Here is a 27,662-nt window from a genome sequence, read left to right as displayed (position 1 = left end):
GCACTCTAGGAGAGCCACCGGGATTGTTTTTCTGCAGCAATGGCTAATGGGAGACCATCGGGAGGACTTGAGGAGGAGAAAGGGCAGAGGAACTATCAATCAAACACCACGATGGATTTTACTCAACTCCACGGTAGCCCACAGTCACATAACAGTAGAGTTAAAACATGTTGGGTGGGGAGTACCCCCTAAAAACTCAACCGTTGAGTGGAGTTTTCACACTGCGTTGACTAATGTGTTGTCTGAACTGAGTCGTAGTTAATGGAATTCATCACCATGGGATGATGACCACTACTTTAGAAGGTATTTTTCTCTTCTTCACAGAATTAGGCAATTCCCTGGGTATGTCAAGGGGTAATATCTAATGTAAGTCCCACTAATTTCAATAGATCTACGCTAACATTGAATGCAACTCACTTACTAATGGCCATGATAGCTGATAGAATCTCCGGGATGACAGCTGTTGCCTTCAGGCCCTACATGTGGACTGTTTAGAAGTTTTCCTCCAAAAGAACTGGCTACCCAGTGTTGATGATAGGCTCTTGGGCTAGCCCTGCCTTCCTCAACCTGGTGCCTTCCGGATTTCTTGGACTGCAACTCCCATAATTCCCAGCCAGCATGGCCATTTGGCCTTGATACAGCAGGGCTTTTTTATGTTTGTCTTGGAGCTTTACCATTCATGGCAAGTAAGTGGAAGAAGTCTATCTAAGGTCTGTGTTACATCCCAAAGGTTTTCTTTTTAATTCATTGCAAATTTATTCAAGAGAAATTATATGGCTACATCGTATATGTGCTTGCTTCAAAAATAAATTGATTTTTTGAAGCAAGCGTTAATTGTTTACTCACTTGGTCTTAGAATTTTCTCCTGCTGAATTCTTCAGTTAAAAAAGGGAAAGAAAAAAGAATTCTGATTCTATACTGAATTCATGTGAAGAGCTGGTGGGGTAGGTGGTTGTTTGTCCTATTATTTTAGACAGGCATTTTGTGCCCCACGACAGAAGCCAAAATCCTGCTAGTATAAATTGGCTGTTCTAGAAGAAGTCTATGAAGCTGTATGTTTTCATATGGCTCAGCTCTTAGAAGGAGGTTTGGGGAGAGAATGCATAGGCAAGGGAAGGGTCCAGCAACCCATCTTGCTTTAGGTTGGTTCACTAGCTGATGACCTGTTTTCTGAAATGTGGCTCTGCTGACATCACACCTGGTTTGACCATCAGTTTGTCAAAGTGGCAGGATAGCAATATAGATGGAGGCAGTCATACACGGTTGGCCTGTGAGGCTGTCGATTTCTGTTTTAAGTAGAGTGTGCTAGTAGGTTTCTGCTTCCTGGAATCCAGGTATATCCTGACAGTTGGTGAAACGGAGGTCAGGTAGGATAAAACATGTAATCGGCTGTTGTGAATGCTGCAGCCCTTAACATCATATGAATCGTATATATTTATGTGTTGCTGACAGTGAATCCTCTCTCTCTCTCTCCCTCTCCCTCTCCCCCCGCCCCACACACGTGTTGCTAGCAAGGAAACTGAGAGCACTGCTAATGCATGACTGTATTGGCCATACAGAAGTGTAGATCTTTAGCTAACCTTTAATTTTTATTTATTTATTTATTTATTTATTTATTACATTTTTATACCGCCCAATAGCCGAAGCTCTCTGGGCGGTTCACAAAAATTAAAACCACAGTAAAACACCCAACAGTTTAAAACACAATTACGAAATACAGTATAAAAAGCGCTGTTAATCTGTGCTCTTTGGGAATGTTTTTTTGTCCATTAAGGACACAGTCCTATGGGATGCGCCCTGGGTACTAGTAAGCCTTCTCTGAACTCAGAGGCTTACGTGTGTTCATTGCAGAGCAGGAAGCATTTTGTACCTCCTGCTCTATATTTTAGCTATGTGGGCAACTCTGCCCATCTAGCAGAGGCTTCAGGGAGTGGAGGCTTTGGGGAGGAAAAGAAGCTGGGGTCTGGGAAGGCCGGGGCTACCTCATAACCCCACGACCCTGGCCCCCTCCCCCTCCCACCCCGGGAAACGCCTCCTTTTCCCTGTCTCCAGATTCTGTTTTGCGAGTGTTGAGAGGAAGCCAGTGTGGTGTAGTGGCTAAAGTGTTGGACTGGGAGTCAGGAGATCCGAGTTCTAGTCCCCACTCAGCCATGGAAACCCACTGGGTGTCTTTGGGCCAGTCACAGCCCAACCTACCTCACAGGGTTGTTGTTGTGAGAATAAAATGGAGAGCAGGTGGGTTATGTACGCCGCCTTAGGTTCCTTGAAGGAAAAAGGTGGGATATAAATACAATAAATAAAATAGCTGGCACGGTTCTCTCCATTCTGGCTACAAGAGGGAGGGGGGATGGAGTGCATGCTTTCCTGGCTATCAGCTTGAAACCCTTTCTACAAGCCAGGAAAGTGAGCAATCCCACGTCCCCCCGGATGCTGTCTAGGGTAGATAGGATTGCTCCCTAATTCTCCTATAAAACTCCCAATATTTCCCAACACTAAAGTTTTCCCTATGCCAAACTATGTTTTGTCTGGTATATTCCATGTAACCTATTTTTACTTCCCTATGCTAACGCTAACATGCCAAACGCCATTGCCCTTAAGCGAACAGTAAAACCTTTCTCTTCTGTTTTCGTCTTCTGAATTTACCAGTGTTGTCATTTTCCTCCCCATTTGAAAATGGGCATAGGAGTAGGTGTTTTTTCTGAAGTTTGAATGGAAGATGATACATACATATATATATATATATATATATATAATGTTTCACCATGATGTCTCCATCTTTAAGTCAAATATTGCCTAATACTGTAAATAAATTTTCTTCCCTTATGTTTTGCATCTTTCCTGCCATCCTTGAAAATGGGTGTGGAGGTAGAGCTACTGTACACTACTGGTAAAGTTTTGGGAAAGGCCTTTTTAGGAGTATTAACAAGTATTAAGACATAAACAAGATAAGTTAATTGTTTGAAAGAAGTGTAACTTCTTATTTAGTCTTCCCTTAGATGAAAGCTGCACACTTGTACTACTTTATTACTTCTGGAGATTTAGATCACTATGTAAATTGTAAATAGTAAACATCCCCCCCACAAGAAACTTATTTAATACATTGCTGTGCAATTAATTTCCTTTCTCCAACTTACCATTATATGTTTCCCTTACTTGTCCTTGCTGTTCATTTTTCTTTATTTGTCTAAAACTGATTTTTCAAAAGCAATTAAATTATAAGTTGCCCCTGAGAAAAATAAGACACCTCCAGGCATTGTTTGGAGGGGGCAAGAGGAAGCACACTAATATTTGAGTTGCTCCTTATCTATTTAGAATATAAGGTAGGGAATACCTGATCACAAATTAGCTATTCCATTTCTAGGAGTTACCTTGGGGATCTGCTAATCTCTTTTATTTTTATCAAAATGAGCAATGCAAAGCAAATACTGAGTTTTTTAAAAAAAAACTTTTCTAAAATATTTTCTTTTCGTCAATATTGATAAATACTTTTCAGTATAAATATGCCTGGCGTTGGTGCCCTGGATTTGATTTGCCTCTACTGTATGAACTTGCTGTTTAGCAGCACCAACTGTAATTAATTTTTTTTGTACCCTTTTAACATTCTACTGCAGTGTTTGCCTGACTTACAGATAGCTGGCACACACTTTGTAACATGTAGGCCTTGCAAAGCCTAACCCCTGAACGAAAGCTCACTAGTGGGTGTTTTTTGTGCTATTTTTCCAAATGGTTCCATTAAGCCTTTGAATATCCCATCAGAAGAGCCTTAAATATTGACCTTGGCTTGATAACCGTAAATGTCTGTCTGTTTTGAATGGCTTCCACAGGCCGACCCCAAAGAATTAATTCAGATGGTCACGAAGCACGTCACCCAGTCCGGCTGTGCCGACTGGCCTGATGAAATCGCAACTCTGATCAAGCATCTTCAGTACTATAATGAACGACTCTTGGACTTCACTCAAGCCCAGCTTCTTCTAGGTCTTGGCAAAGGGGTGGATGTCCAGAGGTTTACAGCAGATGGTCAGTACAAGAGGGAAACCATATTAGGTTTGGCAGAGTAAGTAATGCTGGCTTTTTCTTTGGTTTTTTAACTTGATGTATTTAAAATGCAAACCAGGGAAGTAAATGTTCAGCGGCACTGACCTTTAGAAAGGGTTATTAGTCATCACTTGGTTTGCAAGGTTGTTGTTAATGGGATTTCTCTCTCTCTCTCTCTCTCTCTCTCTCTACATTCTAGTTAGATGAAGTGTTTTGTCCAGCTGAGTGGATCAATAAATACACAGGACATTATTAGCGGAGAGACGTTCATCCCATTTCTTGTGCTCCAGCAGCTAATCTTACACTTCATTGGAACTTGCCCCCCCCCCCCCCCCCCCCGGCATATATACGTTTTCAACTATCCTTTAGCAGCTTTTTTCTCTGTCACACACATGCACATATTTTTGTCTATAACATTTGTGTCTTCTTAATGCAGGTTCACTTAGATTTCCAAAATGTGCATGTGCCGTGTTGAGTATTCATAGAATCACACGGGAATGGTGCCAAATATTGATTGCACTAGCCTAGCACTATTATTTCCATGAGGCCAATATTCTTAATATTAATAGTATTATTAATAGCGGTGTTATTAACATCAGTTTTACTGATCTCAATGTTCTTAATATCTACATACATGGCCCTTTGTAAGTCCCTTGGGGCCTCTCTGTCTTTGCAATCTAAAATTAGACAACTAACAAAACAACAGGAAAATGTTGTTTATGCATGTATGTTTAGGTATCCTCTGTGGCTTTCCATACATTGGAAAAAGGGATTCTAGTAAAGGGCAAATGGCCTAATAGGCATGGTGTACTGAGTTGTCAGAGCCTTTCAAATTAGTCCAGTGTCTTGAGTGTCCACAAGGGAATTCAGATTAAAGTTGAGCTGTGACATTTAACTTGTGGTGAATGAATCCATCATGCCTCTGGTTGCCTTGAGCAAGCTGTCATGAACAACATAAAATTTTAAACCAGGGCTTGCTTAGGACATGGTAACTGGGCAGCCAAATCCATGCTCAGTGCTCCATCGCTATGCAAGTCCCCTGTCGATCTTCATTGCCGAATGGCCACCGTCACATAACGATGGTTAATGGAGCAGCCACGTTCTGTCTCTCTGTTTTGCCTTGCTTGGTGTTGCTTCCACTTGCTCAATCTGATATTAAAACACTGAGTAGAGCTGATGCATGCGAGATGACGGCTCACAGTTGCCTTGACCAGCTGGTCCCATTACATACAAAGGGCCAAATCACATGTTAAGGGGCTCCACATGTCGGCCAGTAAAATGCTTCTTTGTTTGGGGAGAGAGAGGCATAACTTGCAGCATGGCTTACCGTATGGTTCCTGAAGCAGTGTATGTGTTTGATGCAAAACATGCATCAATCCATTTTTATAAAGAGATGGGATGGAGATATGCAGGCTGACATTCCTATCTGACATCCCTCAAGCTCTGGGTTTAGGACTTCCTTGGGGGTGTGACTCTAGATACATTTCTCTAACACGTTTGTCTCAAGCTACGGTCCCAGTAATATCTATAGGAGCTTGCCTTCAGAGGTTGCATATTGCTACCTCTGATGCATCTTCAGGGGCTCTGATGCATATGCAGAGTTCTCCATTTGCAAAAGGCCTTCCTTGTTTTCAGCTTTAAGCAGGGGGTTGTTTCTGCACTTTAACTTAAAGATTCACAAAATGCTTAGCTTACAATAGTGGTATGGTCGTGTGTGGCCTCTAGCCCTCCTTGAGGAATTGGCCCTCCAGAGTCTTAGTCAAACCTGATACCTTCTGTGATGTCTCATATCCTTTAATATCATACACTCAATAAGAAGAATATCATACACTCAATAAGTGGTGGCAGGGGGAGTAAATGCTTTTTTATGCCTAGGGAGGCTTTAATAATTATTATTTGTGCATGCTGCAGCTTGAGATTTTTTCTATATAAAACTAATGAAATTTTCATGCTTGACTTCAAGCACATAAATAATGCCCTTTGGATTAAAACTATAGCCTCCTTTGCTCTCTATTTCGCAAAGTAATGAAAATAGCTAAAATCCTGGTTGTTGAACCTGCTCGGTGGGATAAATCTACTAAAACGTGATCCATTTACTAGCTTAAGCATTTCTCCGGTTGATTATATTCTTAGAAGCCCAATCAAACTATTTTTTTCACACTGTATTTCATCGTTCCTCCTAACCAGAACACTTGAAGAAAATGTGTACAGGATAGCTCTTTCCTTGGCTCAACGTTACAGCGTCCCACTCTGGGACGTTCACATGACACACCTGGAATTTCTTTTCAGTGACAGTGGGTAAGTACAGCAGCTCATTCTACTTCACGTAACTGTTTTGGTGAGTATCCCTCAAGGCTGAAGCCAAGCGAGTCTTTAAACATTTTCTTTTAATCAGCTGAGACAGAATCTAAAGACGCGCTTGAACAACTGAGCATTGAATTCCGTCATTGGCCGTGAATACCATCAGCACTGAAACCATTGATCAAATGGAAGATGTTATTTAGTGTCTAGTAACAACAAAAATGCCATTCACTTAAATATATTTCAGTGCGTTAGATCAAGAAGAGGAATGGCTGCCAATGTACTTGCAACAAAAGTGCTTGCTGGCATTCCCCATGTTGGTTTCTCAGATACTTAAAGCTCAAAATCAGGAATATTGGCTTGGTAGTAAACAACAGACGATTGTATTCAGCAGTATCTGGTTTTGTTACGTGTACTTTTATATCTCTTAAAGAGTAACTGGCAGTCTATAGCCATTACAGTACCATGTACATTGATGGTGCTATATAAATTAATAATAATAATTATAATAATAATCATAGTATCCAGTATTAATCCTGCATAAAGTAGACCCATTAAAATGAATGAGACATAAGTTAGTCACAACTAAGTGTCATTCAATTCAATGGGTCTAATCTATTTAGGACTAACATTGGATATTACCCGTTGTATTCCCAGCCAAGATTAGAATCATCTGCTGGTGGTAGTGTTTTAAACTGGTTTAATGTGTTAGGGGCGTGAATTTTGTTTAATGCTGTTTCTCTGGAGTCTGATGTGATTGTATTGATTTTACTATTGTGAATAAGCCAGCTTGAATACTTTCCTAGAAAGGCAAGGTGATGTATTTATGTAATGTTCCATATTCATGAGTTTTTCAGTACCTTTTTCTGGCTTCTCCTCTAGAATCTCTTTGCTATGCCATGCAAGAGAAGTACCATCAGAAACGTGAAAGGAGGGGGAAGTTAGTAGGCTAGGTTTAATCCCTCTTTGTCTTGCACCTCTCTCAAACCCACTTGAACATCTGTGCCCCTTTCAAGAACCATAAAGCCACAGTAAAGGGTTTTTTTAAAAAAATTATTGTGAATATCAACAAACAGAACAGAAAATACGTCGTGAAAACAGGGGGGAAAACACAGTAAAGTTGGCTGGACTGTTTATATCGCTAGCCAATAAGCCAGTTCTACTTTGAAGTGAGTGTAGTCACTCACTACACAGCTCATCTTGGAGGCAGAGGAGCCATTTAAGTAGCAGTAAAGAAACTGTTTGTCCAGTAAAATTGACTTTAGGATGCATATTTAAATATTTAACGTTGGATTAAAACCATGTTATACCCTAAACATATTCAGTAAACCTATTAGGCAAAGCAGGCAACCTAAAAAAAATAAAGGAACAAGCAGTGGCGAAGGGAAGGGAAGCTGGGACAGTACCTGTTTGGGGAGTACAAGAGGAGGAGGAGAACATAAGAAGAGCCATGCTGGATCAGACCAAGGGTCCATCTAGTCCAGCACTCTGTTCGCACAGTGCCCAACCAGCCATCGGCCAGGGATGAACAAGCAGGATATGGTACAACAGCACCCTCCCGCCCATGTTCCCCAGCAACTGGTGCACTCCGGCTTACTGCCTCGAATACTGGAGATAGCACTGGAGGAAGCATGTTTCAAGGAAAATGCTGCTGTTGGTGGCGGTAGAGGTGGTAGCAAGGGCCTTGACAATGGAGGCTGATAATAGGCAGCAGATGGAACCAGGTGGAGGGTGGAAGTAGGAGGCCTAAGAGATGAGAATGGGAAACAGTAACGAAAGGTAGATGGGACACATCCCATTGCAAACAGTGGACGCATCCAAATAGTAGAGCTAACTTGACTCATTTTGAATAACATGTTTTCCAAGGCAAGAAATTATTTCCTTGAGGAAGAGGGGCACTATCTGGTGCTGTCCACACACTAGCGGGACCCACCACTAGCACAGTTGAAAATTAGCTGGTCTTTAAGCAAACACGAATGAGCTGAAACCTTCTGAAATAGAAGAGGCCAATGGAGCTTGCAGAAGACAGCTCCAGAAATTAGTCTTTCCATTTGTTTCCTGGGTTGTTTCGTGTTGCACTAGCGGTGTGTCCTGCTGCTGCAACAGAAACTGTAGGAGCACACCAGCGGTATAGGATCTTACCCAAATGTGGTTTTTTTGTTGGGATTTATTTCAAATGTTGTCCTGCACCATTTTGGATTTTCCTTTCAGTTTTCTGCGTTCCGTTGGTCCCACCCTCCTAAGTTGGCTTCCTTTCCAGTAAGAGGTATTAAAATGTATATTTATCTCGGAAGTCTATAAAACATCAGCGAATTATGAGTTATTAGAAAGCTAAAAAGCTTGATTTTTTTTATATATGTAATGCCAGGAAAAGAACTTGAATACCCAACTTGATGAGTGATTCAGTATAATCTAATTATGAGCAGGCAACTTCAACTGGAGCTGTTGTTAGGAAAATATGCTTTTAAGACAGAGTTCTTATAATTGTTTGTATAAAAGTCTGTTTATGATTCTGGTTGCTTTGGAGATGGTAGTTTAGGATTTTACTGACGCAGCAAAATAACTATTCATGAAACCTCAGTTTTGTTCTTTACAGTTGCAAAACAAGTTCCTTTTTACCATACAGTTTATCCACAGCTGCAATAGAAGATAGAGCTCAAAGTCTTGGTCTGTTTGAGACTTTGAAAGCTGCCCCTGAAGCGTTTCACGAGCATATGGCAAAATATGTATACCCTACTATTGAAGGTAGAGATCACCAGCGTTTACTGTATTATTTCACACTCCTTGAGAATTGTGCCTGTCCTGAATCTGTGAAGCACTCTATCAAACCTGAAACTCACATACGTCTGCTGAAAAAATTCAAGGCAGTTTCCCCAGGTACGTGGTGCAGACGTTTTGTCCTTTACATTTGTATCTATCAATTTCATTTGTGTGTTTTTCTCATTAGCAAAATATGGTTTTAAAACCGGTGTTCATTAATCTAGAATGTGTTTAACGTAGCAGCGTATAACAGTTATAACTTACAATCTGAAAACTTAGGAGTTACCGTATTTCTTCGATTCTAAGGCGCCATCGAATCTAAGGCGCACCCCATTTTTAGACCTGTTTATTTGGGAAAAAAAGATGCACACTAATTTCAGTACCACCAACAGAAAACCCTAGTTGTCACTGAGCAAGCTCCACTTTAAGGACTACGGCATAGCCTGGGTGTGAGGAAGTGATTGCAGGCAGAGCAATGGGAGAGACTGCCCAATTCTTATTGGGCAGCTGGATTTTGGCGCCACTGGGCTGGGAGAGGCTTAGGGGTAAGCAAAAAACAGGCGCTTACCCTCCCAGCTCCTTGTCCCGGCTCGCGGCTGCTGCAGGAACTTTCTCTTTTGGCTGCCTGCCTACATGTGGAGGAGAGAGACAATGGAGCTGGAGCTGCCGCGTGAGAGCAGCTTCGGTGGAGCAGAACCGGTTTTTCCGCGGGCGTGAGGGGTTCCAGGCAGGACGCGCGCTTCCCAGCGCGGCGGCTGGAGGGGGGACCCGGTGCTTGGGGGGGGAGTGAGCCTCCTGACTCTTGGAGCCTCTTGTGTCATCCCGGCGCGGCTGACGAGGGCCGGAGCTGCACGGGGCGCCCTGTAGGCTCCAATCAGCCAGCAAAGCAATTTTACCGTATTTCTTCGATTCTAAGATGCCATCGATTCTAAGACGCACCCCATTTTTAGAGATGTTTATTTGAGAAAAAAGGGCATCTTAGAATCAAAGAAATACTTCCCTCACCGCCCAGCCAACTTCCCCCCCTCCGCGCTTTCTTCTAATGGTTGTGTCCTTTTCTTTTTTCCCTCTGTGAGAGAAGAAACTGCTGTTTGCGCGGGAAGAAGGGGGGGGCGTTGAAACAAAGAGTAAACTTAACTCTCCAGTCCCGCTCTTTACTTGTCTGTGCACCAGGGGATGACGACACACGAGTAAATCCCATGGAAATCGATGGGACTTACAAATAAATTTGCCTAACAAAAAACCAGGCGCTTACCCAACCAGCTCCTCCTCGCTTGCATGGCTCGAGGCTGCTGCAGGAGCTTCCTCTTTTCCTCTTACCGTATTGCTTCGATTCTAAGACGCCATCGATTCTAAGACGCACTCCATTTTTAGAGCTCTTTATTTAGGGGAAAAAGTGCATCTTAGAATCGAAGAAATACGGTAAATAAAAATAACAGCAAGAAAGCTATACATTTTTCATGCTTCATACCATTGCTCCGAGATAGACACAGAGAAAATAAGGTTATTGATTTGTGAAAATTCAGCCAACAACAGCAACAACAAAATCTATATTCTTATATATCTGTGGACACGTTTCATAATGCATATGCTAGTATGAGATCCTGGGGGAAGAGGGACAATACCTAAATTTTAGCCTTAAGTAGCATCTGTTACCCCAATTCTAGCATCCAAGTGATGGTTCCACTCCCCCCCACACACACACTCACACAGACACAGGCACACACATCCTACTATCACACCACCCTGAACTCCAACTAATACTTATGAAAATCACTGAGAAGTTAATCCTATGCGGAATTACCCAGGAGTAAGCCCCATTGAATTCAATGGGACTGACATCTGAGGAAAGTGCTGTGAACCACCTAAAATAGATTAAATACTAAGAGATCATAGGTGCACCCATGCAGGGTCAGTAGTGATAAAGACCTTTCACATGACACAGGAGGGCAGAGCTCACTTGTGTAGCTTCACAACCCCCTTTCACACCTTCTTTCAATGCATGGGGTTTTTTTTTCTTTCATATGAGCCTCCTTAGTGTGCTTTTTGACCTTCCTGACTCCTTTTCTATGCATGCTTTATTCTTTGAAAGGACTTAGCAAAACACAGGTATGCCCTGTCAGAAGCTGGGAGGAAGTGTAACATGGAAGTTGTCTAAATGCACTGTTAGTAGGATTCTGGCATGCATAAATAGCGGCTCTCATTTTATTACAGAATTGCTAGTTGTGATTTCTTTTTTAAGGAATGTGACGTGGAGGCTTCTTATTTATCTCTCCCTCCCTGCTTATTAGGTCTCAATTACAAAAAGCTAACAGAAGAAAATGTGAGTCCTCTGGAAGCTTTGGATCCTATCCTCACAAGTCAAAATATTTTATCAATTTCGAAGCTTGCTCCTAAAATTCCAGAAAAAGATGGAAGGATGCTTTCTCCAAGTTCTGTCTATGCCATCTGGCTAAAAAAACTCTTCTGGAATGGGGATCCCCATCTTGTTAAAAGAGTTCCAGAAGCTATAGCCGAATGGTTACATTCCTATGATGTCTGTGCCAAGTACTTTGATAGACTTTACCCAGGAGATATTATCAATTTCATGGACGAAATTACTTTTTCCTCAAAGGCTGTCACCAAGGTAAGTACAGTTTTACCATTGCATCGTGCATGTTCAGATATTTCATTTTGAAGTGTTCCTACACCTTTGCCTCTCACTTGAATATGTATTAAGTTTGACTTTTCAGGAAACATTCAATGTCGCATGAGTGGACTTCAGCTTGCCTGGAAGGAATTCCTCTCCCTCTCCTTCCCTGCCCAAAGGGGTTGGTTTAAATTTTTCACACTACTTTGATATAAGATATATGTGTAAACATTTCAGTTAAAAGTAGAAATAACTAACATCCTGTTGAGTATAGTTCTGTAGACCCTGGTCACAATCTAATCTTAACTTCTCATCTCAAAGTGACCGTTTTCTGAAGGAGGAGTACAATTCATATTCTTCTAACTTGGCTGTCTCTTCAATACAAAGTTGACCAAACAGACGGTCGCTTAAGTTGGAGGCTTAATCTAATATTTTGCTAATGAACAGTACCATACTGTTGTGAATTAAAGGGATATCTTGAAAGAATACTTCCGTTTTCTTTTTAACTGCGTGCCTAGTCTATAGAGAGAAGTACACCTGTCCCTCTAACATACCTTCCTTCAATTTGAGCAGATTCCTCATTACAGCAACTTTGTGAAAATACTCCGTTTTGTCAATGTTTTCCAAGAAGTAGATTTGACAAAATCTCTGAATCAGTATCTCCAATTTTTTTTATTATTGATTCATTTGCAATTCAGGCTATTGCTTTATTGTTTGAAGTTCAACTGTCTGTGGCAAATATAAGATACTAAAACAGTTTAACAAAGTTAACAAGATATTGAAATTTATCGGCCAAGCTTACCTAGGATTACCGGATAGCAGAGTTGGATATTGTGTGATAGCACTGCGTTCAGTTACAGAATGAAACCTGATTTGGAGCATCATCAAATGAGCGTTTATTGCATGCTCGTTACTAGTCACTCTTTTTTTTGCGGGTCTTTTGGACGGTGGCATCTGCCTTCCATGCGTCTCCCGCTCCTTTTGCACTATTTTCCTCGACAAAATAAGACCCGGTAAATCTTTTTCTTTTTTTTTTAGGTGAAACTTGCCACCATTTCCTGCTGTGTGCAGGAAAAGCAGTGCAATAAAAACGCCCAGTGAATGGGCCATGTGATTTGCTGCTCATCCCTATTGCTGCTCATCCCTATTGTGGGATAGAAAAATGTAGGGAAAGTGACAAACCGCACCGCCCCCCTGGTCTGATGTCACTCTTAGTGTGCTTTATTTTACATAGAGAGCTGGTAACTTCCTTCTGATCTAAAGCATGGGAGAGAATTTAATTTATAAATCTAATCTGTTGCCTTACTCCCCTATAAAATGTCTGAATTTGACCTTTCATATCCATTTAGGATAATGGGAGCAAGCATCCTTTCTCCTTCCCCCCCCCCCCCCAAAGAAAAACACCCCACCACACTCTTGGAAATAAGGAAGATTGTTTTTTGCATGTTTTTAGGAAACACAGCAAATGTTAATACTACTTGATAACGCCATAATTTATCGCTGTGTAAAAATGAATGCACAATTAAAGTAGCATTGTCTCGTCCTGCTATTCTTCTTTTAAACTGTCCAATTTCTGCTTGCAAGATCATTGTGACTTCAGAGGATGCCATACACTTTTCTTTAGCATGCAACAAAACACGCCCGACTGTATACATACTGCTGCCATCTGCATCATTTTATCCAGAGTGTGAGAATTTTAATGCACAATACGGGACGAGAGTGGAAATGGTTCTACCAGCAAAGTAATGGATATGCTAATCAAGTGATTTTGCATAATATGTAAAAAAGAAAAGAAAAAGCCATGTCATCTTTCTTAAAAGATAATAAAGAGACAAGGACTTGGATCCAATGTTCTTGTGAGTGGAGTCCTGCTTATGGGATGCTCCTACTGAAGGCAGTTGTGGGAAAGGCGCTTTGCTCTGCTTCTTCCCGCAGTCCCCAGTGGCCCCTGTAAAGCTGTACTGGAGGACTGGGGAACCCTCTGGAACACTGGGAGGTGGCATTGGGGTCTGCAAGGGATCTGGATCTCAATCCTTTCTGTGAACAGATCCACAATCCTTTGTGGAAGGCACACTCTCTAGATCATACCCATTATCTCCATGATTTTATCTGAACAAAGATTTCCTATGCCAGGCATTAAATGCAAATTAGCAGACTTCTAAAGTTCTTGTTAAAGGGAAATACACCACTTGCTATCTGTATTGGGGCGTTAGTGTGGGCTGGTTCATACAAGTTCTTTGCGGAGTGGTGACTTGCATGTTTGAATACACCACCACAGAACTTTCATATTATCTCAAATGCAAGGCATTTCAGTGGAGTGACTTCATACATTTTTTGCATGTGTGAACCAGGCTGAAGTGTGCTGTCTTTACTACGTCATCTGTGTGCCTTATCATGAGCATATAAAACAGAGATATTCTCATGGCTTCTGCACTTGGATGGAGCTTGTTTGGAAGCACTGTATCCATGCACAGCCCAATCTTATGTTTACACAAAAGAAAGACCCATTGACCTAAATGGGACTTACTCCAAAGTTAATATAGGACTGCACCCTTACTCTTTCTATTAGGGCTGGCATTCGGAGATGTCATTTGTGCCAATTGTTGTGTCAATATTTACATCAACACATGAAAATGTTTTATCTTTTAATTTTGCTTTATAACATTGTTGCATACTCTGCCTCTGGAGCCAGTCAGGTGTACAAACTGAGGGTTGGGATCTAGACTTAGTCAGAGAAGACCCATTGGAATCAAAGGGACTTGGGTTAGTCACGACTAACATAAGTTCAATGGCTCTTCTCTAAATCTGGATCCAACCCTATATAAATAGTTAAGCTATATAAGATAAGGAACATTTTATAGCACTTCACATGTTCAAAGTGCTATATTAAAGATGAAGCCAGCACAAGGAAATACATGAATTCATCATGTGTTTGAGGAATTCAGAACAATAAATCTTTGCCTGAGCAGAAATGGGGGAAATTAAACTCCATTGCTATTTTTTAGGCCAGCTGTCACAATGTTGATGAATAAATATAATTCACCTTGTAGGAGGTATATACACAATAGCTCATTCTTTGAGGGTTGAGGATAGTTAAAGATTCACGAGTTGAGAGTAAAGCTGATGCCTCTTAACATTTGCTTTCTCTGGCTACACTCTCTGGGCTAGAGTCAACTTCATGAAGTGCAGTGCAGTTCATTCTTTCTTCTGAGAAACAGTGTTACTGTGCGAGGTGAGGAATCTTCAGAAAACATAATGAGCGTCTCAATATGTAGTTGATGAAAACCACCACATGCTTTTGTGAGACTCATTAGTAAAAATAAAATAAAAATGGAAATACACAGGCTTCTTATTGTCTCCCCATTTGCTTGTCACCCTTTTTGAACCACAGGCTAACATGAATCAAAATACCTTCTAATAACAGCGGAAAACTTCCAGCTGGTAGCGTCAAAGGGATTTGTCCAACAAATTGAAGCATACAAAGTTGTCCTTAAAGATTAATGCAGAATATTATACTTTAAGTGTGTGTGTGTGTGTTTAAGGAAGAACCTTTAAAGTTAGATAATGGAATCAGTCAAGAAAATGTAGATGTGAAAAAATGAGCTAGCGTGGGATTAGAATTTGAAAGGGATGACTCTTTTTAAGTAACAAGACTTTCTCTCTTGCTCATTTCCTGTTGTATTTAACACATTCTTGTTCCCTACAAGCAAAGACAATCTCTTAATCAGTATACATTTCTCAGCTACTCCTACCACTGATTCATGTACATCCAGGCACCCTTGTATTGCGAATGCCAATGACAATTTATGATGAGGCGACCATTATCTTTTCTCAGCTGTCAGTGGATTCCCGGGTAGAGATGACAAAGAAGGCTATTAAGTCAGTGAAACACATTGCTGAAAAGGCTGGAAGAAGGACTTCTGAGGAGGACGGCACTGAAGGCGTGGTTAACAGGCAAATCACTTACGAAGTTGCACTGGATCATCTGCAGCAGTCTCTTGCACATCTGGAAACTCTTAGCCATAGCTTTATTTCTTACCTGAAAAACAGTGACCAGGTAAATGAAAAATACTTAGCCTAACCAAATCAAGATTGTGCATAATAAATCTGCAGAAGTGCCTATGTACATTTTGTACTTGTTAATTTTTTAAAAAAGTGGAACTGGAAAACATTTATTAAATGCTTCATTTCCCCCACCATCCCCAATAACTCTGTATTGCACATTTTGTCTTACTGAACTTGATGTTTGTCAAATTGGGATTTATTTCTGGGGGCGGGGGAACGTTCTGCAAAAATACAGTGCAAGGGCTCAGTTTCATCGTGAAATGGTTTTGTCAGGAAAATCTTAGCTTTCCGTCTATTTTGAAAATTTATATCTGTGAGATACACATGGTAAGATATTGCTCGGATGATTCACTTGAATTGCAGGCTTTCTTCATGAATGTTTCTCAAAGAAGTCAGCTGGAAAGCTGGACATTTGTCCAGAATGTTTTCTTAGAGTTGTTTGACTGTCTTCTGATCCAGTACTATACCTAATGAACCTGTACAGATGACATGCTAAGCCACAGTAGTTAGGCATTTTTGAGCTAGATGTTATGCTCATGTGAACTATTCCTAACCATGGTGGCTATATAACTGTCATGATCAGGCCTTTTCCCCTTGGTAGAGGGAAGAAGTTTCAGACTATCAATTAGAATCAGATCCTGAAGCTGAAGAAACAGGACTAGAAACATCCCAGCTGACACAAGAAGTGGGAGAGGTGATTCTCCCTGGCTCTTCACCCACCAAGGATGAATCCTCACTGGACCTTATCAGTGTAGACCTTAACAACTCCGAGTCTGTGAGAACTCAGGAATCTTCCAAGGGGGAGAGAACTTCAGAGCTGGCCGATCCCAGAGTCCACTGTAGAGTCAAATGGGCAGAGCTAAAAGTAGGCGAGAGGCGATCAGCTAGGCTAGCGTCTCTCCAACGTCTTCTTCAAAGAAATCTTCTCTGAAGGGAAAGCGATTCAGGGAAAGGACCTTCCCTTTTTGTTGAAAGAATAATTGTCTAGCTTAGTTTCATCAAGTGTTAGCCTAGAGCAAAGTTTTAAAAGTTTAGACTCTCTTGAGGTGCAAAGAGATGTTTATTACTGAATAAAGCTTTGTGGATTATTTAGAAGACCTCCTTGTTGTCTCACACTTTGGTGGGAAGGTTTGGAAACACGGGAATAACCACAGTTTAAACATGCTCACTAGCCATTACTTGCAAAAGGGTTAGCAGCCTATCCGTTGTTATTATTATTGTTGTTGTTGTTGTTATTATATTTATTTGTATCCTGCCTTATTCCCAATACTAGAACTCAAGGCAGATTTACAAAATTAAAACACATACAATTAAGACATAAAAAGTACACAAAAGTTAAAGATACTATTAAACCTTCTATAGTATTAAAATATTTCAAAAATTAAAAAGCATGTGACAACTAAGAGAAATCCAGCTCATTAACAAAGATTCAGACTATTCCCTGTTGGAAGGAGAAAGTTTTTGCCTGCCACTGGAACTATAGCACGGAGTGAGCCAGTCTAGCCTCCGTGGGAAGAGAATTCCCGAGCCTTGGAGCAGCCATCTCTCCTGCATTCCCACCAGGCGTACCTGTGATGGTGGTGGGACGAGAGAAGGGGCGCCCCTGAAGATCTCAGGTCACGGGCAGGCTCATAAGACAGGATGCGGTCTAACCATGGCTTAGCGTGTTGTCTGAATAGGCCCAATCTGACGCAATCTGATCTGGGGGATGTTGAGTTCAATGGCTTGGATAGAAGGACTCCTTATGTCAGTGGGTGGGTTTTGGTCTGGCAGAGCTTTTCCACTGAATGAATGGGAAAGGCGGCAATACTCACTGATTCCCTCTCCCCCTGCAATCTGTTATGTCCCCTGAAAATCTGCTCCAGAGAGTTGAGGGCCTCTCTAGAAGAGTGGGGAGAGTGTCATTGGGGACAGCGCTCCCCTCCCCTCCCCCTCCTCCCCTCCTTTCTGCCAGCAGGAACGTTCTGAGCCAAACTCAGGGATGCTCCTGCTGACAGAATAGAAACTCTGGATCCAGTCCAATGTCAACACAGTATATTATTCCTTAGAAAATAAATGCTTTTTTCCACCTTTGAAATGTATATTGTCACTATGCCAGTACAATGCTATGTACGCACCTCAGCGAATAAGATTCAGTTTCAGGGTGTCAGGTTGTAAAGTCAACATTATGGTAAAAGCTGGAGAAACCTTTAAAAAAAAAGTATAGAGAAATATGGAAGCATGAATATTACTAAAACAGCATTATAAGATCCGAGTCCTACATGATTAGTTCTTAAAATTGCTTTGTGCTGTGGTGGAAATAATGGCTTCTATTGTAATTTATTGTTCTGCGGTCTGAGAGTTTTCAGGAAGGCCCTTTGCTTGTGTCTTCTTCAGTGAGCAATAGAATCTGTGGTTTTAATGAAATGTTGACCTATTGAGTATAAATCCCGTGAAGGAAAAGTGGTTTGTCCCATGTGTATTTAAAATACCACTCATTACAGAATATACTACGGGAATATGGACATCAGTATGATTTATCCCGGTCAGAAAAAGAGAAAATCAATGAGCAAGCTGTAACTATGTGTATAGATGGTCAACCATTAGATATGATACAGAAGTTATTGAACGTTGCTGTTGGAGATCTGGGACTCTCTCCTAGAGATGTAGTACAGACTGCTGTAAACAAAGTGGTAGGTGCTTTAAGGTAAGTTAAATGATGCATATTTAAACTTTTAAGAGTACATTGTTAATTGTAATTAAAGTTGCAATCCAAGAGACGTAAATGTAATTAAGGAGGCAGGCCTATACACACTGTCGTTGGGAGTAAGCCTCGTTGAACTCAGCAGGGAGGTTTGCATGGATTATTTAGCCCGCTGTGAGGCTGCAGGGCTTGTGTAGCCCCCATTTTAAATAGGCAAACCCCACTTGGGGATTGCTGTGTCATGTGAACCCAGCAAACGTGGGTAATGCAAGAGTGGTTTAATCCTCACTTAAGCCACGCTCGCGAGGTTTACATGATATGACAGGCTTGGATTCGCAGCTTGGCGCCTGTGGATGCTGTGGCTTGTTGTGGGTTCAATAACCCACGACAAGTGGTGGCGTGTTGTCCAGTCCAGGTCAATGGGGTTATTTCTGAGTAAGATTGCACTCTAAATGCGTAGTCTTGGTTTTAAGCAAGAGCCACCTACTCAACACTCCTTTCCTGAAAAGCATTGAAATATATTAGCTGGCTATTTATTCTATTTAGATACTTTAAGCCCTACTTTTATTGATTACAATATTGTTATACTGACTTTTGGTTGATAGGCCCTTAAGATTAAAAATAAAATAAAATTCAACAAGAATCCAACAAACGGAATAACCAAAACAATCCAATGGGATGGGGCAGGGGGAATCCAGAAGGTGGTAACAGCTGTCAGTTCCTCATTAACAATCACTAAATGTTGAGCAAAACAAACAAGTATTCACTGTCCTGCTAAAAGCAAGCGAGGAAGAGCTAAGTCTAGTCTGTAAGTGGAGGGAGTTCCACAAGTGTGGTGCTGCCACAGAAAAGGCCCTGTTCCATGTTCCCACCACCCTGACCTCTTTTGACGGTGGGAACAATATAATCCAGCTGCTGCCGCTGTGCCATGAACTCCAGTACACCTACCTGTCTTCCGCTTCTGATGATTTTACAGTTATTTAAACAAAGGTTAAGATGCAAAATGGCTTAAAACCCTAGATGCTCGCACAGACGCACACACTTCTTTCCGTTAATTTAAATAGTAATCGGCAAACCTTACACTTGTTGTCTAATGGGATATTTTCTACATCACACAGTTACCTAGCCAAGCATGGGCATCCACAAGTACAGTCTTGGATGGCAGTTGTACTCCCAGGATGAGCTATTATCTCCAGATTCCCAACTTTAATTTCATCTAGTCCTTGTGGAACGTGGGATATGAGGCAACGTGTATAGCCACTATTCCGCCCATTAGTTTTGTAAGCAAAAATAGCCTGTTCCTGCATTTCAGGGGGTTTTTTTTAGCCACGAATGAAGTCCTAGCAACATTTGACACATCCACTGCTTGGAGAAAGAACTTCCAGGTTCATTGTAAAGCCTTTGGAGGGGTGGTGGGGGGAGTGGAGTGGAGTGTTCCCTGCTGGGACATGATCGCTGCCTCAAAAAATCAACTCAGAAATCCAGGATTTTTACATAGCTTAGATAGGACAGTAGTGTGCCTACCGAAAAACAAAAGGTAGGAGCAGAGATCCCTCTAGCTCAGGTCTTCTTTTTTCTCATTGTGATTTTGTAAACGTTTTAAAAATTACCCTTACGCTGCATGTAGACAAAGTTCATCATCATTGTGTGAGTCATGGCTATTACTGAGAGAGTATTCATTACACAAGTCCTGCCAAGTAGGCCAGTGTTTTATTCCATTCCTCTCATTTCACTGGAGGCCGGAGGGAACAGAGTGTCAGAATAATGTATGACAACTGTGCCGTGTAGTCATAGAATCATAGAATCATAGAATAGCAGAGTTGGAAGGGGCCTACAAGGCCATCGAGTCCAACCCCCTGCTCAATGCAGGAATCCACCCTAAAGCATCCCTGACAGATGCTTGTCCAGCTGCCTCTTGAATGCCTCTAGTGTGGGAGAGCCCACAACCTCCCTAGGTAGCTGATTCCATTGTCGCACTGCTCTAACAGTCAGGAAGTTTTTCCTGATGTCCAGCCGGAATCTGGCTTCCTTTAACTTGAGCCCGTTATTCCGTGTCCTGCACTCTGGGAGGATCGAGAAGAGATCCTGGCCCTCCTCTGTGTGACAACCTTTTAAGTATTTGAAGACTGCTATCAGGTCTCCCCTCAATCTTCTCTTCTCCAGGCTAAACATGCCCAGTTCTTTCAGTCTCTCTTCATAGGGCTTTGTTTCTAGACCTCTGATCATCCTGGTTGCCCTCTTCTGAACACGCTCCAGCTTGTCTGCGTCCTTCTTGAATTGTGGAGCCCAGAACTGGACGTTCTGGGCTCCAGCATGCCGTTGGAACGTTCCAGCATGCCGTTCTAGTGGGGAAAATATGCAGTGCAACTGCACTCTGCCATGCAGAGCCTGCATTGAAAAGGGGTTGGACTAGATGTTCTCTGAGGTTTCTCCCAACTCTATGACTCTAAGGACAGTGATGGCATTAAATATCCAATATGACATTCTTAAGACTTCTCTTCTGTGTTTAACCCTCTATTTTCCTCCCCCCTTGTTCTAAGTTTTTTTTTATACCCCTTACTCCAAATAAAGTTTAGTTGAAGTTCACGATGCCTCTTGTACAACGCTTGACTAGATTACTCTTCTGCATTAGTTCCTGTCAGATTACCAGGATTTTCTGCCCTTTTGTGCAGGCTTTTACCATATTTATTCGATTGTAAGATGCCATCGATTGTAAGACGCACACTAATTTCAGTACCACCAACAGAAAAAAAAAACCTAAGACACACCCACGATTCTAAGATGCACCCCATTTTTAGAGATGTTTATATGGGGAAAAAAGTGTGTCTTAGAATCGAAGAAATAGAGTAATTATGACTCTGAGCAATGAAGTATGTGCAGGCACACAAGGAAAACGCAGAGGTGCGTTGTGGCAGCACATGCTTGTGTGCAAATTGCAACCGCACGCCGCTGTGCAGCTTTGCCTCCCTGCCCTGGAAAAATCCCTGTGGACACCCATGCAGGGGTTGCAAGTGACATGCCTTATGGAGGGGAAGGAGGCAGGTGATGGCAGGAACTCCATGACAGAGTTGGGGAAATGACATATTTATATCACTTTCACTGGGGAGAGAAGCGGGTCATCCCAGCCCCATTCCTGGCACAGAAACCTGCTTCGATGGGTTCCCTGGAACTCCCACTGTCCTTTTCTCTATGACTTCCACTTGGTACCAAAGTAGATTCTCCAGGGTGAGGCAAGGGAAGGAGAGGAAGCGGAGATGGTCCTCCAAACCATGCACCTAAAAAGGATTGAACTTCCGTGAATGCCTGAACCAGAAGCTCAAAGAAGCTCTACCGTTTCAGGTCGTAAGTTGGGATGCTGATGCATCCTTAGTGAATTCAAACCGAACGCTTCAGAACAAATTTCAGTAAATGTGGGGTAGGGTAGGGGTTTAGTTTACCTTTCGGTCCGTTAGTTTCCAAAAGTTTGAGGATAAACTTCCAAAAGTTTATCAGTATTAAGGATTATTTATCCTTAATGCTGATAAATATGACATCTTGAGTACAGTAAACCCCAGGATAGAAATTATCTTAGTTTTTCCTCTTTGGGAATAATTCAGTGGAGGGTTGTTGTTGTCTTCATTTTTGCTTCAGATTTCCCTTTTCTACTCATTGTGGCAGTGATAAAAGACAACATTTCGGTAGAAAAGTGTGTAATTCGTAATGATTTACTGCTTGATAAATAGCATAAAATGATACAGTCTTAAGCTTTAAGCATTCTGAAACGTTTTTTCTAAAGTGATATTTCTTCAAGTTCCTTCTTGCTCTGTTCCCTTGACAGTGAAGATGGAGTGCAGTTTTCTTTCAAAACCGACCCTTTCCAGATATTAGAAGGTATTGTCTCTGCTGTCCGCACAAGCACTGAGAATGGGTAAGAGCTTTTGGAATATATCACAAACATGATTACACTTGCTAACTCTTTGTAAGATTTATTTGTCCAAGATATCACCATGGAGGAGGCTTTGAAGTGCTGGTGCTCTTTTTCACTGATATTTACGTAGTCCCCATTTATCTGGGCATTAATGTGTGATTAATGCCTTCTTGTGGGCATGTTCCCTCTTGCTTGGAGGAGGTAGTAATAAGACCATTGTTAAAGAAACTTCCTTTGACCCCAACAGATTTGGGAAGTTCTATTCTTGCCCAAGATAATGGAGAAAGTGGTGGTCTCACAATCCCAAATGATATGGATTACCTGGACCCATTTCAGGATGATATGTATGGACCCATTTCACTTGGGCTTTTGGCTGGGATGTGGGACTGCTTTGGTCATATTCATTGATGACCTACACCTGGAACTGGATGGGGGGCATATGACCCTACTGGTACCTCTGGACATCTCAATGGCTTTTGATACCATCAACCATTGTATCATTCTGGACGTCTGGCAGAGCTAGGCCTTGAGGACACTGTATTGCAGTGGTTCCAGTCTTCTTGTCAATCATATCCAGAAAGTGATGTTGGGAGACTACTGTTTTGGCACCACAGCCATTGGTCTATGGTATTCCACAGGTTCTGTTCAGTCCCTGATGATATTTAACTTATATATGTATCTACTAGGAGAGGTCATCCAGAGCTTTGGAGTGATATGCTGATGACACTCTGCTCTATTGCCTTTTGTCACATGATCCCAGGCTGTCAACACTTTGAATGTTTCCTAACTTTGATATTGGGCTGGATGAGGGTAGACAAGCTCAGATTAAATCCAAAAAAGACAAGAGATGCTGTTGGTCAGTAGATCACCTGGCTTGGGGATTAGGATTCAAACCTGTTCTGGAAGCAGTTGCGCTTCCTCTGAAAGATCAGGTTCATAGCTAGGGAGTGTTCCTGGGTACTACACTATCCTTGGATTTGCAGACAGCAGTGGTGGTGAGGAGTGTATTTACACACCTACATCTAGTGTGCTGCCTGCAAACATTCCTGAGTCAGTCCGATCCGACAAAAGTCATCCATGCTTTGGTTAAATCACATTTAATTTGATTACAATGCACTCTCCTTTGGGCTACCGTAGAAAAAGTGTCCAGAAGCTTCAATTTATACAAAATGTGGCAGCTAGGCTACTAATTGGTCCACCATATTGTGATCACATCACCCCAATACAGAAAGATCTCCACTGGTTGTCAGTTGTTTGCCAAGCTCAATTCAAGTTGTTGAGTTTAAGCTATAAAGCTCTGAGTAATCTGGTTATCTGAGGCACCTTCTACTTCGGTATGAATCTGTTCAGTTATTAAGTCCAGCAGGAGAGGCCCTTTTGAAAACACCCTTGCTTACAGAGGCCGTCTCTTCAGGCACGCAGGAAAGGGCTTTTTTCTTGTTTTCCTATCAAACTCAGGAACACATTTCCTTTGGAGCCGCGATTGGTCACATTCTCTCTGCATTCAGGAAGCAGAAGGGCAAGGCATGGCTTTTTAATATGGCATTTAAAATTATTGATATGGTATTTACGGTTGTTTTTTAAAAACATTTTTGCTAAGCTTTTATTTGGTTATGGTTTTTCTAAGGTTTGGTAAAAACTGCCTTGGTTGGCTTCAGAAAGGCAATATAGAGATCTATAAATATCACATATTTGTGTTTGTGTGTGGTGTGTATTTATATAGATGTGTGTATGTGTATCTTATGTACATATACACACACATACATACACACTTGTATATTCTTTTTCTCTCTACCATGTGGTTCATGCTGTTACTTTCCTTCAATCGTAGCCCAACATTTATATCATTCAATACCTTTCAGGTATTGAACATTTATATCTTTCAATACCTCCACCAATAGTTACATGTGAGGAGGAAAACCCAACCATAGCATTACACCAAGTGGGTGAGTTCCTATGAAAAGGCCTCAGTTCTCTTGGGAAAAAAGCCAGCTGGAACTGTAGTTTTTAGATATATTTTGAAATATCAATATGGCCATGGACAAGGCTCAAAATCTACTTTTCATGAAGCATTATTTACATCCGCGTCGTTAAGTTATTTTAGGTACTATATATAAATTGTCTCCTTCAGGAAGTTGCTGTCATTTGAAAAATGAGCTTGCCTCGCTTTGGAAGCTAGGATCTCCACAGTTTCCTTTTTAATTTATCAACTTTTAATTTACATTTCAATGCTGCTCACTCCAAAGACTCATTTCTAATTTAGCACCATCTCTGAGAGATGGAACATAAAAGAGAATAACAGAGGCTAAATAAATTTTGAAGTTTTCACAAAATGATAACTTAAACTGTCAGCTTATATTATTTCAGCACTTCCAGACAGGTTGAATTGGTGTTTTCTGACTGATATTACTTTCTCGTCTGTCTTGTTAGGATGAATATAGCAACATTAGTTATAATATAAATCACATTCTACCTGGTGCTTCTTTTCTTTTGAAAAACTCAGTGTCATTTTGAAATATTGCCAATGAATAAGCGAACGTTATTTACACATTCATGTATAGTCATTTGGAGCTAGTAGAAGGACAAAAGGACTTTTTTCGTGTGCCTAAAATGATGAGGCTCTTCTAGTAACCTGTGTATTGCAAGCCCTGCAACATCACATTGAGATGGTTCTGGAGGGATTCTACACGTCGTACTGAGGGCGCCCCCAGTGCGCCCCCAAAGCGATCATGTAGCTTGCCTGGAGAGAAGAGATGAGGAAGAGGCGTCCTTGCCGCCGCCACCCACCTACTTCCTCGCCGGCCGGGTCGGAGAGCTCGGCGGAAGAAGGCGGGGTGCACCCCACCTTCTTCCGCCGAGCTCTCCGACCTGGCCGGCGAGGAAGTAGGTGGGTGGCAGCAGCAAGGACGCCTCTTCCTCGTCTCTTCTCCAGGCAAGCTACACGATCGCTTTGGGGGCACACTGGGGGCGCATGGAAGCGCCCTCAGTACGCCGTGTGGAATCCCCCCTAATATGTGTTTTCATAAAAATAAAAAAGAAAGAAAGAAAGAGGATGTATACATTATTCAACTTTATGCTACACCATGGATGGGTAGAAAGTAGATCCCCAGATGTTTTTGGGAGTTCAACTCCCAGCATGCCTGACCATTGGGGATACTGGCAGGGGCTTCTGGGAGCTGAGGTCCCAAATATATTGACATCTACCTTCTACCTACCTCTGTGCTGGGTTAAGGAATAGTGGCTGCTCCTGATGCACGTGATGCTGTTTGACGAAAACAAAGCATGCAAATTTCTTCCTTAAGCAACTGCGGAGACAAGCAATTATTTCTAAGTGACTAGCAAATTGTTGTCTTCCTAATGCATTTCCTCGTGTTCTTTTAAAATTAGCAGCAAGCGTCTTTTCTCTCTTCAAAGCCTTCCTTTGCTTTGTGTCTGCCATCCTCACCAACAGCCAATAAAATTCTGTAATCTGTCTGTTTGAGGAAAGTTTATGATAGAGCAGACCAGACTAATGTGAGCTGACCTGGTAATGACGGAGAGAAAAAGTGATGCTCTCTGAAGAAATAGGAACGGTTAAGCTAGAGACAGTCCTACATCCAAAAGGAGCAGGAGAGAAAAAGACATTGCTCCTGAGGGATTTGGTAGAGGGTAGAAGATGTTAAAAACAGGCAGCGTCTTCTGCCATTGAGGCAAAGATTTGTTGCTGAGGGTGGAGGAGAGGAAATTATTTTTAATTTATTATGGCATGGATCCAGACTTGGGTGACTCACATGATGGGGCTTTCCCTCACACTCCGGCATACTACAGGCCCCTTTGCTGCCTCTAATGGTGCTCCTGAGGGGAAGGGCTCCCTCTGTTTTGTGGGCTGAGTTCAGGGGGAAATCAGAAACCAGGCAGAAGCACTTTGTGCAAGTGAAGGAGTGGGCTTTCAGGGTCTCGTGGCACTACAGTGGAGAGGAAGTGGAGCAGAGTAGGCGGGAAAGCCCATTGTGTGAACAGCCTTCTATGCACAAGCCTATATTTTTATCTTACTTTTCAGACAATTGTCTCCTGATAAAAAATAAAAATCTGTGCTAACTGAAAACGAGATACAGGTTTACAAACTAGAGCTAGTAGAGAGTGGAGAGAAATTTCCCCACTCACAAATTGTCCCTCTCTGCCCCGCTTTTGCAAGAGATGAGTAGCCGTAGAAAAGAGAGGAGCATTTTCCGCCCAGTCTGAGTTGGAAATGGAATGCTAGCATTGCTGGGCCTTAGTGTGACCTGAGACAGCTGTATTCTTAGGCTAGAACCCTGACCTCCCCATGAGTATCCCTTTCGTGACAACCTTAAATTTGCACCAGCATAATTTGAGGCAGATCTCAGTAAGACGTATTGTGTGACATGGTCTCAAAACAAGAATATAAGGAATCCCTCCTCCCTAATGAAATGGTGTGTCTGTGGGAAGATTCTCCATAGGCAGGAGGGTTCTCAGACTGAGTGAGCAGGTGGTTACCAGTTCGCAACAGGCTGAATGAGTGGGTGGTCGTTTTCTGAGTCTCTTCTTCCATTCTCTAGTGTGGTGTAGCGGCTAGAGTGTTGGACTGGGAGTTGAGAGATCTGGGTTCTAGTCCCCACTCAGCCATGGAAACCCACTGGGTGACTTTGGGCCAGTCACAGACTCTCAGCCCAACCTACCTCATGGGGTTGTTGTTGTGAGGATAAAATGGAGAGGAGGAGGATTATGAATGCCACCTTGGGTTCCTTGGAGGAAAAAGGGTGGTATATTTATATTATATTTTGTATTCGTGTTTTTAAATTGTTGGTTGCTTTTATGCTCTTCATGGTTTTAATTTTTGTGAACCGCCCAGAGAGCTTCGGCTATTGGGTGGTATAAAAATGTAATAAATAAATAAATAAATGCAATAAAATAAAATAAAATTCACACACACACCCCTCAAACTAGTCAGCAGTCAGTGGGCACTGAGCATACTCATTCCTCATTAGACTTTGTGTGTGTGTGGGGGGGTCCCTTCCCCATATGTTTTCTCCCCCTAAAAATGTACAAATGGTGGAATTCCCCCACTTGGCTGTTGCCATGCTGGCTATATAAGCGACAACATTCAGAAAAATGAATCAGAATTTGAATACAGGATCACTAAATGCTTTGCCTCCTTCACTTGTATAATCAGAATATCTCTTCCTGTACCAGTTAGTATTTAACTTTGCTGACCATTAATAAGCTAAATGTGATAAGTTGTACTTGTTACTATATTAAAAAAGTTCAATTCTAATTAGTTGCAG

General features: G+C 41.8%; 1 protein-coding gene across 1 annotated transcript in view; it reads left to right on the top strand.

Moving 5' to 3' along the window:
• Positions 1 to 27,662, top strand: part of NBAS (NBAS subunit of NRZ tethering complex) — a 229,246-nt gene that overhangs the window by 146,645 nt on the left and 54,939 nt on the right. The window contains exons 41-47 of the mRNA XM_063125180.1: positions 3,825 to 4,054; positions 6,223 to 6,333; positions 8,963 to 9,213; positions 11,388 to 11,722; positions 15,561 to 15,782; positions 18,274 to 18,476; positions 22,291 to 22,380. Of these exons, the coding sequence (XP_062981250.1) occupies positions 3,825 to 4,054; positions 6,223 to 6,333; positions 8,963 to 9,213; positions 11,388 to 11,722; positions 15,561 to 15,782; positions 18,274 to 18,476; positions 22,291 to 22,380 (1,442 nt within the window). The remainder of the gene's footprint in view (positions 1 to 3,824; positions 4,055 to 6,222; positions 6,334 to 8,962; positions 9,214 to 11,387; positions 11,723 to 15,560; positions 15,783 to 18,273; positions 18,477 to 22,290; positions 22,381 to 27,662) is intronic.

The sequence above is a fragment of the Elgaria multicarinata genome, chromosome 4, assembly GCF_023053635.1.
Source record: "Elgaria multicarinata webbii isolate HBS135686 ecotype San Diego chromosome 4, rElgMul1.1.pri, whole genome shotgun sequence".
Lineage (NCBI taxonomy): Eukaryota > Metazoa > Chordata > Lepidosauria > Squamata > Anguidae > Elgaria > Elgaria multicarinata.
Note: the sequence above shows the minus strand (reverse complement) of the source record. Positions and strands in the feature narration are given on the sequence as shown.